Here is a 12,200-nt window from a genome sequence, read left to right as displayed (position 1 = left end):
AAACATTAAAGTAGACAAGCCCTAGGAGACATCTCAAGTCTTATTTGTTTTACTGAAAAGATAATTTGGTTTTCTGCTGTTCGGTCTTGAAGGAGACAGAGCTCCAGGTCTGACGCAGAGAAGGGTCTTCCGCCCATCTGTAACGACGAAGGCGGAAGGAAGCGCTCAGATTAGGAATCGCTGTTGCCCAGAACTGAAGAGACAAATTCATTTCTTTAAGGGATCTTCCGCTCCTCGTTCCAAGTTGGAAGAGCAGAAAAAATGACTTCTTGTGCTTTCTCAGGAAAATGAAAAGGGATCCAGGGCCAGGGAGCAGAATTTAGCGTGCTGTTGGCTAGGTTAAGAAGTGCCTGTTTAGTATTGAGGCAGAGCCGCTTCCTCGTGTGAACATACGGCTCTTGTGAGTGGACAGCCGTGCTGTTGGTGGGATTCACCTGCACCTAGGAAGGGAGACTCTGGCTCAGAACAACCACATCACTGGAGACCAGCAGTACACAGTAGGGCTGAGAGTCCAAACATTCAGCGTCATCTACTCAATGCAAGACTCCATCTCTCCCATCTGCAGAATTTAAGACCATGCAGAATATGCGAGGGTGGGAACTAGGCTTCTGAAAACGAGGGGAACGTTTATGGAAACCTTAGCGACTAGGTTAGTCTGTTTGTGTCTTCTACAAAGGCTGGTCACGAAAAGAAACTGAAAATACATGGCCCATCCTTGCAGGCGTCTCTGAAGATGCTCAGGAATACAGCGATTATTGCCCTAAAAGGAAAGGAGAGAAAATGCCCATTACTGGCTGCTTATCGATGAATTTGGGTCTGCTAATGCGTCAGCTTCTGTGATGTTTTGGTTTCCAGTTTGTTTCTCAACAGGATGCGAGGCTATGGGTGATAATGTAGTTAATTCCACCGCTAATAATGTAACTTATGACTAAATCCTCGGAAATGTAGAAGGTATTGCTTGTTAGCCTGGAAGCACACACACAATGGCTCTGATGTTTTTATTTGGGCAAATAAATAAATCAACAAGTCTTTGAGCACTTTAATTCCTTTTAAGTCACCAGCACTTCTGAAGCATCTGCCAGATGAGTTTGCCACTTTATTCTCTTTCAACAAAAGAGAAGGCTAATTGGGTTTCCCATGAAACTGAAGAACGAGTTGGGCCTCCCTTCCCACCCCACTCTCTTTAGACAGATCTTAGCATGGGGAACTAGAAATTCCTGCCATTTCCCCACCGACCCTTACATCCCCTCTCTTTCAAAAACGTTTCCTACACCGGCTGTTTATTGCTAGACTAAACTCACTGCAATGAAGTTTACTAAATAAGAAGTAAGGTCTGTTTCTCACTAAAAACTGATAATTTCTCTCAAATCTTATGACTGCAGGAAATAAAAAGGTGAAGCACACTTCATTAAATGTCTTCCAGATTCAAGGCGGCAAGTCTACCCCGATCCTAACTAGGAATGTGACATCTAAGAAAACATAGAGGATACATAGAAGCAGAGCCAATTTTGCACAATATATTCAACTTTGAAATAGAACATGACATATGATGGTAATATTTTTGACAAAATTTCATGAATCATTATTATTGTTATTTTAAAACACAATATTTGTTTTAGCACATCTCTGACTGAAATACTTTGAAGTGCATTTTAGCAGGAATCTTCGAAATTATATTTTTATAAGCATTGTGTAATGAAAACTGTGCATTGCTCCCTGTTCACGTTTTATCACTTTGGCGAACTGACCTCTGCCCCAGATTTGTGCAGACGACCGGGAAGAACCCAGGTCCAACACTCTGGGATGAGGCTGTAGTTCTGATTTGACCCTTCCAATCCAGAAAGAAACAGAGCCACTGCTGTCAGAGCTCATTGCAGTGTTGCATCTGTGGGGACAGACAAGACCCCAGGGCCCCATCAACTTTACACTTGAAAATGCGACTTTAGCACAGTCCCTAGCGTGAAGGGTGAGCAGACAGTCTCTTGGCTTCTAGCATATCCTGTCATGCTCTGGTGGACCTGCTGATTGTTGATGTTCTCTGCAGGGGAATATCCTGGATTTCTGGCACACAACTCTACAGACGACTGAATTCGAAAAGCTCAAAAGTGAAGTACACAAACAAAAACAAGAAAATCGTTTTTAAAACCTGCTGCTTTTGTTAAGGCTTTAAAAAAATTACTTGGAGCCCAAAATATCCAAACTCACATTGGCGGATGATTTAGACCCTAGAGATCTGTTCTTTACCAAATACTATTCCTGATACAGTTGCCTGGGAAAGTATTTCCTATTAACAATTTTTGGGGTCTTAGGTTATTTTTAAAAACCCTCTGTGGAATTTTAGTTCCGCATACCGTTCTTTTCTCTGTATTCTGAGCTACATTGTTCTGAGAATAAATGTCCTAAATCCCACAGTTTGTGAAGAAGCAAAAAGCATTCCCCACTTACTGGAGTTCCCCCAACCCTGCGGCAGACATGCGATTAAAACTTAAACTTCTGACGAGTTACGCTTATTTTACTTGATTTTTAGTTAATTAAAATAAGTTGGTGTTTTTGACAAAATTATCCAAACATTACAAAACAGGAAGGATGTGGGATTTTTTTTATCCGTGTAATTTTTGGGATCATATCACGAACAGAAACAGAGCCATCACTAAAATCCCCCAGCAGGAACTCCCACCCTGTGGTGTGCCATTATATTACATTTGCAAAAGTGAATGTCCTTTCTGGAACTTTCATATTTCACATGCTCTGAACTTCGCTATTATCATTTTTCTGTATAAGCACACATTTCCCCTCTACCTGGGGCATGGTGGAGTGGTGTACAAGACTATTTTGTTTTGTTGTTGGTGTTTTTTAATGTTCTTCATAACTCTTTTCTAACTCATTTTTTTTTTAAGGGTGAATCCACTGATTCCCTCAAATTGGAGGCTGACAGCTCACAGACTAACAGGGACGCTGGAACTTGTGTTCCTGCCTATAGTTGCGCTCGCTGGCAACTTTTTCAGAGTCCACATCCACCGTCGCTCAATTCCTGCTCCGGGTTTTCGCACAGCCCGCGTGATTGACACATGATATCACCGGAGGCGGGTCCCAGCGTGGAGGTGGAGGTGGCGGCGACGCTGAAATGCTGCGGAGCCCGCGCGCGAGTGCTCAGCACGCAGGAGTTTGCGGCGGACCCGCAGCCAGAGCTCTGCGGAGTAAGGAGCGTCTGCGGGCGGCGTGCATGTGCCGGGAAGGCCGGCCCCGGGCTCTGCGCTAGGCGAGAGCCTTGCCCTCCCACCGAGGACCTGGCGAGGTCAGGTAAGAATGGTGCTTTTATTTTTTAATTTTTATTTTTTTATTTTCAAGGAACTGGACGTTTTCGGAGCTGGCCGTAGCTCGGTGCCCGGCGCTCTGCGGTCGGCCCCGCAGCTGGAGAGCTGGCTCCTTTCGCTTTCCCGTAGCCGGGCAGCGAGTTCCGCGGGTGCGGACGCGGGCTGGCATCGCCGCGCACCCGCGTGTCTGTGCGCATTGTTGGCGACCAACCCGCCGGGCGCTCGTGCCAGACCTGACTTTGCCGTCCCGAGTACGGGCTTGCCTCGAGCAGACGCGCGGCTCGGACGCGCTTTGGGCTGCTGGGCATTCCGTGGGGGCAAAACGTGCACGGCCGCGTGTGTGTCCCGGGCTCGTGACTGTCCATCACCGCGAGTAGGACAGCGTCCCGGACTGGCAAGGGACTCACGTGTTTCTGTCTCTGCTCGTCTGCAGCCGGCGTGGCGACTGCGGGGACGCGGACCTGCGGGGACCCGAGAGCCCGGGACGACGCCGGGCCGCGCGCCTGACGACTGGGACGGGACGCTGCTGTGGAGCGGGGGCCGCGCGCACCCGGCGGATGTCCCGGAGCCGCCCTCGGCCGCCGCCAACCGCGGAGAAGCGCCCCTGCCCGGGGGCCGCCGAGGCCGCAGCGCGGGCTATGAGCGCCCGGCCGCCCCGCCGCGCTTGATGCGGCGCGCACCCCGCCCGATCGGCGCCCCGTGCCGGCGCCGCGGAGGCCGAGGTGAGTGCGGGCGGCAGGTGCGGGCCGGGGCGGGCCGGGCGATCCTGGCGGTCGTCGCGCAGCCCGTGCCAAGCGCGCGGCACCCGATGGCGCTGGGGTTCCAGCGGCCGCCTGTGCTCGGAGCGCAGTGCCTCGGGACGCGGGGAGAGGGCGCTGCCTCCTCCCGCCCGCGAGCTGTATTCATTCATAACTTTCCCCCGCCGGAGCTGCCGCGGTTCGGTGCCCCCGAGGCCTCGGCGCGGGACCTTAGCGCCCAGCGCTGCTGCCCACAGTGCTGTCTGCGTGCACTGGCTCCTCTCCGGGCGGGTGCGGGGCGCCGAGGTGCTCCGCCAGAGCGAACTTGCTTGGGAATGCCCTGTAAAATGCGAATTAAAGCTATGCCTGGGGGTTTCATTACTCAAGCCATTCCCACGTCTTCCTTTCTTGTGGATGAGACTTGGCACATTTAAAGTCTTCGTTTTGGAGTTTTAATTTTTTTAAACAAAAAAAAATAGATAGGGCACAGGAGTAACGATTGGCGGCTTCCCAGTATCGTTTAGGGCTTTGGCCTGCTGTTATGCATGTGTATCTCGTGTGAGGAGAAGATAAAATAAACTAGAGGGGCCCCCAAGAAGCTAAATATGTGCAGTCTAGGAACATTAGCATACGTAACAAACTGCTTTTCCTTAAGACTTCTTGTTTTTTCCTTTTGGCACTGGAAAAGTGGAGATGGGTTCTGTCTTGATTTAGGGTGCATCTATGTGAAAAATAGCCTAGATACCTACTGTCCAGAAACGGAAACGTCAGCGTTTGGTCTGTTTTAGGAAGAATACGTTATAAATTGGAAATTATTTCTCGACATGGAAACGTGTTTGTTGTGTCAAGATATTAGTGTATTTGTTTTCTTAACAAAAGGCGTGTCAATTCAGGGCTTGTTGAAAATCAAGGTCTGCCATGTAGGTGAATGAAAGGCGATAAAGGTAATGTGAAGAGATCAGGGTTCTTCTCCCTGCTCTCTAGGCTTGAGACTTTGTGCACAAAAGTTATTCTGGCTTAACCTTTAAAGAAAAGTATGCACAGAGTGTGCGTGTGTGTGTGTGTGTGTGTGTGTGTGTGTGTGTGCGCGCGCGCGTGCGTGCGTGTGTGTGTGTGTGTGTGTGTGTGTGTGTGTGCGCGCGCGCGCGCGCGCGCTCTAGTGCCAGGACAGCCAGAGCCACAGCCTTCTTAGTTCCGTTTAGATTCCTTTCCTCATCACACACAGATCAGTGATGAACTTTAGATCCTGGCTTGGGCCTATTGAGACTCCACGTGAGCTTGGAATAGCCAGTGTTTTGGAAATTGTCTTGATTAATTTTCTCATTAATCTAAAGCTCTTAACAGCGTACAAATAGCCAAGAGGCCGCAGAACTAAAGCCATTCTTAATCTTTTAAAAGTAGCTGACATTTTCCTTACGTGAACTGCCAGTGAACTGATAGTGAACTCTCTGAGAACAGTTCCAGGGCGCGCAGTGAATGCTCCCTTCGAAGGCATGCTTCATCTTAATTATTTGTTAGGTTTGCAAACAGGAAGGCATGACTTCCTCTGCAGTTTAGAAGCCGGAGCGCAGCTTCTAATTTTTGTGGCATGAGATCTTTTGCTCGCTTGCTTCCTGTGATGTGGTCCTCTGCAATCTTTTTTGGAGTTGGATTCTTGCCAGGATTCTGCATCACTGAAATCAGCCGATGGAGGAGATCATTACCAGGTGGTTTGGGCAATTTGTTACTTGACAGGAGTCTCCCTTTCCCCTTTTCTCATTTCTTTTCTCTCTCACTGTTCTTTAGGATTTCCGATGCTTGCCAGGTTTCCGCTGACTGCCGGAATTGGAGATCACTCCACATGGATCCCCCAAGCCAGCATGGCAGCCACACTTCCCTAGTGGTGATTCAGCCACCGGCTCTGGAAGGCCGGCAGAGGTTAGACTATGACCGGGACACTCAGCCTGCTGCGATTCTGTCCCTAGACCAGATCAAGGCCATCAGAGGCAGCAACGAATACACAGAAGGACCTTCAGTCGTGAGAAGACCAGCTCCTCGCACTGCACCAAGACCCGAAAAGCAGGAAAGGACTCATGAAATCATACCAGCCAATGTGAATAACAGCTACGAGCACCGACCTGCCAGCCACTCCGGCAATGCCAGGGGCTCGGTGTTGAGCAGGTCAACCAGCACCGGAAGCGCGGCCAGTTCAGGGAGCGGCAGCAGCGCCTCTTCTGAGCAGGGCCTCTTGGGAAGGTCTCCGCCCACCAGGCCCATCCCCGGTCATAGGTCAGATAGGGTCATCCGGACCCAACCCAAGCAGCTGCTTGTGGAGGACTTGAAGGGTTCATTGAAAGAGGACCCCACCCAGCACAAATTCATTTGCGAACAGTGTGGCAAGTGCAAGTGTGGAGAGTGTACAGCCCCCCGGACTCTGCCCTCCTGCCTGGCCTGCGACCGGCAGTGCCTCTGCTCCGCGGAGAGCATGGTGGAGTACGGGACCTGCATGTGCCTGGTCAAGGGCATTTTCTACCACTGCTCCAATGATGACGACGGGGGCTCTTACTCGGATAACCCATGCTCCTGTTCGCAGTCGCACTGCTGCTTCAGATACCTGTGCATGGGAGCCCTGTCTTTATGCCTCCCCTGCTTACTCTGCTACCCTCCCGCCAAGGGCTGCCTGAAGCTGTGCAGGGGTTGTTACGACTGGACCCACCGCCCTGGCTGCAGGTGTAGAAACTCCAACACTGTCTATTGTAAGCTGGAGAGCTGCCCCTCCAGGGCTCAGGGCAAGCCGTCATGATTTCTGGAGGTGGCGTAGACCTCCGGCGTGTCTGACTTCCGAACTGTGGCTGTTAAGAAACGTGGTATTTCTTCTCGAGTCGCTCCTGTCTCTGTAGGAGTGGACGGTGAAACTGCGCCCAGCTTGCTCTCACCCCACTTCAAGGGTGCTGGGAGCTGGGGGGTACCTGTGGAGCGCTGGTGTGAAGCCAGCTTTCCAGCTGTGTCCAGCGAGGATGCATGCACGCCCGGACTCGGCTGAGAGATGTTCGGGGTCGGGTCCTGCAGCTGTGTCCAGCGAGGATGCATGCACGCCCAGACTCGGCTGAGAGATGTTCGGGGTCGGGTCCTGCAGCTGTGTCCAGCGAGGATGCATGCACGCCCAGACTCGGCTGAGAGATGTTCGGGGTCGGGTCCTGCAGCTGTGTCCAGCGAGGATGCATGCACGCCCAGACTCGGCTGAGAGATGTTCGGGGTCGGGTCCTGCAGCTGTGTCCAGCGAGGATGCATGCACGCCCGGACTCGGCTGAGAGATGTTCGGGGTCGGGTCCTGTGGGATCAGGGACTTGGTTTGGTTTATTACAAAGTAACCATGTAAGTGCTTAAATAAGCTATATATTCATCTGCCTCTGATGAGAGCTATCTTAGCCCCCATCCCCCAGTCGAAGGGGAGGATCTGCTCCTTAGAACACCGTTTGCTCTGCGACGGGCAGCTCGCTGCCCTCTCCTTCCAGCCCCCAGGTTCCCCCCCACAGTGCACTGTGGAGAGGCCAGTGGGTCGTGCCCCCTCCCCACCCTTTCTGCCATAGATCTAGATCCACTCCGCAATGTTGGTGTTCACTTTGGAGATGATGCTGGCTAGTCCACCCTGTGTCTCCTAGCTTCCTGTGTCTGTGAAGGACTTCCCACCCCCACTTCACTGAGGGCAGAGCTAACTGCAGTTGAAGTTCCTGTCTGGTCCGCCCCTAGGCCTCTCAGAGCTACAGTCCCCTAAGGTGCCCCTGGCCTCTGACTTTCCTTTTGACTCTTAACAGCTGGGTGTTTCCAATCCTTCCTGTGTTTTCATTGCCTTAGCCACAAATTGTGGTGCTTTTTGTATATTATATGTGTAAACCACAAAGTTGAATCCTGGCTATTTTTAAGACAAAAGTCTGTTAAACTTTTTTATTGTAAAGAATATTTATTATGCGAATCTCTATTATTTTATGATATTTATTGCAAAAGACTGTTGAAATGTACTCATATCTGAATATAACATATCACTACTTCATGAAAAACAAGATGACTCGAAGAAAGTACATAAAGTACATATATGTTAACTACAATGCAGAAAATATATTAACTAATGAAACTGTCTCTTGAGTTCGTCATTCTTTTTAGCCTATGCTGCTGTGGAAATGTGGAAATGTTACTTGATTTAATTAACCTTTTCAGACTTGAAGTTACAAAGTCCGGGCACAGGTGGCTTCAAGTTAAACAGAATGTTTCCTGCAAAGTCATTTAGTCAAAATTCTATGGTCTGGGTTGTTTCATCAAATACCCAAGTGAGTTACTTTGTAAAGTAAAGCTTTTTTTTTTTTCCTCTAAGATTAATGTCCCCGCTTTATTTTGTAAGTGTGAGTTTTGTTCGTATCATAGTTTCTTGAGATGAGGCAAAACTACTTTTTGAAAAGTGTTTACCTTAACTCTGACCGTTCAGAGATTAGTTTCCAACCATAGGGCTTAAATGATTTAGTAATGTAAACATGCTGGGAGCCTCTGGAGCTGCCACTCCTACAAACATTTTTATAATTAGGAATTAGGATTGCCGAAGGAAGCTCATATGCCAGAGAGCTGTCCAGGAACCTTCCCGTGGCAGCCTTGCCTTTTCCTTTGGTGGACGTCACCCAGCTGCATTCTGTGTCCTGTTAGCCTGAGCTTCACATGGGCAAACAAAATGTCGATGCCTTACTGTTGGGGCTGGAAAAGTGACTGTGGACCTGGAGTCACGGTCTGGTAGACGTCTGAATCTTAGGTTTTGTTTGTAGACCTCAGTCTCACCAGGTCCCTGACCTGCATTTGAGAGGAGGATGGTGGTAATTCAAACCCAGGGCACCGGAAAGCACCCAGCTTCCTGTCGTGGTTTCTTGTGTGTTCTTCCATAGCTGAGCTTTTGTGTTTTATCAGCCAAGGTGCCGTAGGGAGAAACTTGAAGTTGTTTTCTGTCGGGTCACTAAAGCTGCTGCTTAGCATCATGATATTTTATAGTTAAATATTTTCTCAGCTCGGCCCCCCAAAGGGAAATTTTAAATGAATTAAAGTGTTCAAAGGGCACTTTGAAATATGTAGTATTTCAAAATGTGGACTTGGGAACTTGAGTATCCATTTCACTGATGTCTTAGTGTTTGTATTTTCCCGACCTGGCACTTTACTGAAGTCTGTCAGCAGCAGGCTGCTCGGGCTCTGGCTTTTCCAGGTGCTATCAGACACTGTAGTTAGGAGCTGGTGTGACTTCCGATGGAGCTGTAGTAACCAGACTAAGAAGCATTGGCTTAGTCTAAAAGCAGTTGAACCCCTTTTAGGGGAAAGCTTGCTGTATGTAGGGGTTAGCATCATGTGTGCTGTAGAGTTTTAGCATCAGCTCTAGACAGCTTGTTGCTTGTCTGGTGTTCGTTCATTCTCTGATAACTTCAGTCTGCTCAGAAGTGGCGTAGGTTTACAGCTGGGCCCTCTTGACAAGCTTGTCAGATTGGCAAAGCATAGATCTCTGCCTCTTCGTAGACAGAACAGACTGCTCTGTGATGCTGTCTCTTGCTAAGTTCTGGAGGCCTGGGCTTCTGAACCTAACTAACCCTGACCACTGCCGTGAACTTGATAATGTTGGCAGGGAAGGAACACTGGGCATATGGCCTAAGTGTTTCATATGCTTGGCCATTCTACTTCAGCTGGAACCCATGGCAGACAGGATGCCTATAAAACAAAACAAAACAAAACAAAAGCAAACAAAAGACAAGTAGCTGAAGCTAGCCTTGAGCTTCCAATCCTCCTGCCTTGGCCTCCAATATGCTAGCATCATAGATGTACCAAGCACGCATGGTGCTGGCTCGGTGTTGAGTAAATGCTTAATTTCTGGTGTATTTTCTTAATACTGATTTTTTTTTTCATTTAGAGACTTATTATTTACTTAGATAATTTAATTGTGAGTAGTGGAAGCCATGTGGGATTTCTGAATTGAGCAATTTCCTGTACCAAAGCTTGTGAGATGTAACCCAGCAGGAAGGGAATAGCCAAAGTAGACAAGTAGACAAGTTCCATTCTCTGAGGGCCAAGGTGACTCTTTAAATATAGCCCATACCATAGGACGTGCTAGTTGTCACTCAAAAGCAGTGGCCTTTAGTGGGAAAGGGTGAGAGCTAATCAACTCACTTTTTTTTTTTTTAAACCTGATTTGGAGTTGAACAAAAATTGAAAATCCTGTTTTCTGAGCCTAGCGGGGGGGAAAAATTATCAAGAAACATTAAAACAAGAGGCTTTGTTATCTTTTCATTTAAAAAATAGTGCGATGAATTTGTGGCAGAGTTTATATAAAATCATGTAAGAACATCGACTCCTTTTGAAACATCACCAATTATTGAATCTGAAGAATCTGGATAGGCCTTTGGTACATTCCTACCGTGCTTTCTGTGTTTGTTCTGTTTTGTTTTTAGGCGTATGAGGGCTTTTAAAGCATCCTATAAACTTAAATTCTTTCGACTAAATGACAGTCGAGATCTGTCCTCTGCCATCACCGGTTCATGAGTATAATACAATTAGAATGTCCATGTATGTACCCGGCAGTGGCTGTCATAGGCATGTCCATGCACAGTAGACTGTTAGCTACAGACGGACCCCTTCAGAAGATGTTTTATATTTTACTGTGTGTTCGATGCGGGAGGAGTCATGGGCATGTTGCGGTGCACAGGGCAGATGGCCCAGGTAAACTCTTTGCAGTCCACCATCTGTCCACCATGTAGGTTCCAGAGACTGAGCCATGGAGCAAGGAGGCAGGCATCAGCCAGTATATTTTAATATTCTCTATCAGGTATGAAAACATGATGCTGGTTAAACATTTTAAGATTCATTATAAGGTCATAGATCAGACCTGGTCTGAAGACTCTCCGGAGAAGGGACCTGTACTGCTTCCAAAGGCTTCTTGGGTGACTTTACCAGGCAGTTTGGGAACGGACAGGTAGCTTGCTGTCTTCATTTTGAGATGAAGCAAAGCCCTGACTTCAGAAGGTAAAAGCTTGTGGTATCTGGGGACTGGCCAGGACTCTTTCATGTGGTAGAAAGTTTTTCCTTCATTTTCCTCCTGGCTGCACGTTGCCTTTACTGCCTCGTTCTTTTTTTTTTTTTTTTTTTTTTTTAATCAGTCTTGGCTTCACAGTTAATATACTTGACTGTGAGTTAAGAAATGGACCCGTCTTCTCCATGTGTTTGCTCAGGTGTCTGGAACAAGTGGCAGATGGCTTTGTTGCCGTGGTTATTTTTCATGTGTTAATATTAAAATTAGCTTCAGGCTGAGCCTGTTCCTGTCCTGGGACGTCTTCTGTGGTGTTAATAGACCTGACAGGCTCCTACCTTTGGCGAGAAGCAACAGCAACTTGGTGTAGAGGTGTGAACTTGAATGGTGGGCTTCTTACCAGTTTCCCGAGTGTGATCAAGAAGCTACATTACAGGTGCTTTTCTGAATCCTGAATTGATGTCATCTGTCAGGCCATTCCATACTAGGCATGCTAATAATTCTAACTGCAAAAGCCGGTAGAGAGCCCAGGACTGTTCTGAACTGGCTATGTAGGAAGGTGACCTGGCAGCACCGCTTGCTGGCAATCTGAAAACTATTTGAAAAAGCCATGATGGACCCTCGATTTTTGTGTAGAAAGAACTAGTCTTTTATTTTTTAATTTTTTAGAATACTTTTTATGGTTTACTTAACTTTATTTTATGTACATTGGTGTGGATCCCCTGCAACTGGGTCTTCAGACAGTTGTGAGCTGCCATGTGGGTGCTGGGAATTGAACCCAGGTACTCTGGAAAAGCAGTCAGTGCTCTTAACCACTGAGCCATCTCTCCAGCCCCTCTAAACCAGTCTTTATCTTAGGAGCAAGAAGTTGAGTGCCAGACAGCTATCTGCCTGGAGTCACACTCTAGCAGTCAAAATAAACTTTATTGAAAAACAAGTAAACAGAGCCTTGCTTTCTGCATTTGTCTTCATAGTAAATAGCTGGAAGGAAACTTAGAGACACTGGCCAGGAAGATGGGGGCTTGGTGGATATTCCAGGTTGGTTTACAATAAAATTGAGCGAATTTGTTGAAATAGTGGATGAGGTGGTAGCTTTGAAAAAGACCAGCACCAGAAGTTAGACATAAA

The 12,200-nt window shown here is 48.0% G+C and overlaps 1 protein-coding gene across 3 annotated transcripts; it reads left to right on the top strand.

Annotated features, from left to right (window-relative positions):
- Window positions 1–3,053: 3,053 nt before the first annotated feature.
- Spry1 (sprouty RTK signaling antagonist 1) lies at window positions 3,054–8,167 on the top strand. Of its 3 annotated transcripts, none has more exons than XM_085682401.2 (2): window positions 3,054–3,259; window positions 5,837–8,167. In XM_085682401.2, exons 1-2 carry the CDS (start codon window positions 3,069–3,071, stop codon window positions 6,831–6,833), a joined length of 1,188 nt encoding a protein of 395 aa, XP_085538527.1. In that variant the 5' UTR covers window positions 3,054–3,068; the 3' UTR covers window positions 6,834–8,167. The 3 variants fall into 3 exon arrangements, with proteins under 3 accessions (XP_085538527.1, XP_048280662.1, XP_085538526.1); XM_048424705.3 differs by having other exon boundaries at window positions 3,162–3,300; XM_085682400.2 differs by lacking the exon at window positions 3,054–3,259 and adding an exon at window positions 3,827–4,036.
- Window positions 8,168–12,200: the final 4,033 nt, after the last annotated feature.

This window comes from Myodes glareolus, chromosome 20 (assembly GCF_982192425.1).
Source record: "Myodes glareolus chromosome 20, mMyoGla1.1, whole genome shotgun sequence".
In the NCBI taxonomy this organism is placed as follows: domain Eukaryota; kingdom Metazoa; phylum Chordata; class Mammalia; order Rodentia; family Cricetidae; genus Myodes; species Myodes glareolus.
This window is presented reverse-complemented; position numbering and strand designations above follow the sequence as displayed.

Coding starts and splice junctions, on each gene's coding strand:
- Spry1 (XM_085682401.2), top strand. CDS start 3,069: ATGATATCACCGGAGGCGGGTCCCAGCGTGGAGGTGGAGGTGGCGGCG. Junction 3,260..5,836: donor GGCCCCGGGCTCTGCGCTAG/GCGAGAGCCTTG, acceptor ACTGTTCTTTAG/GATTTCCGATGCTTGCCAGG.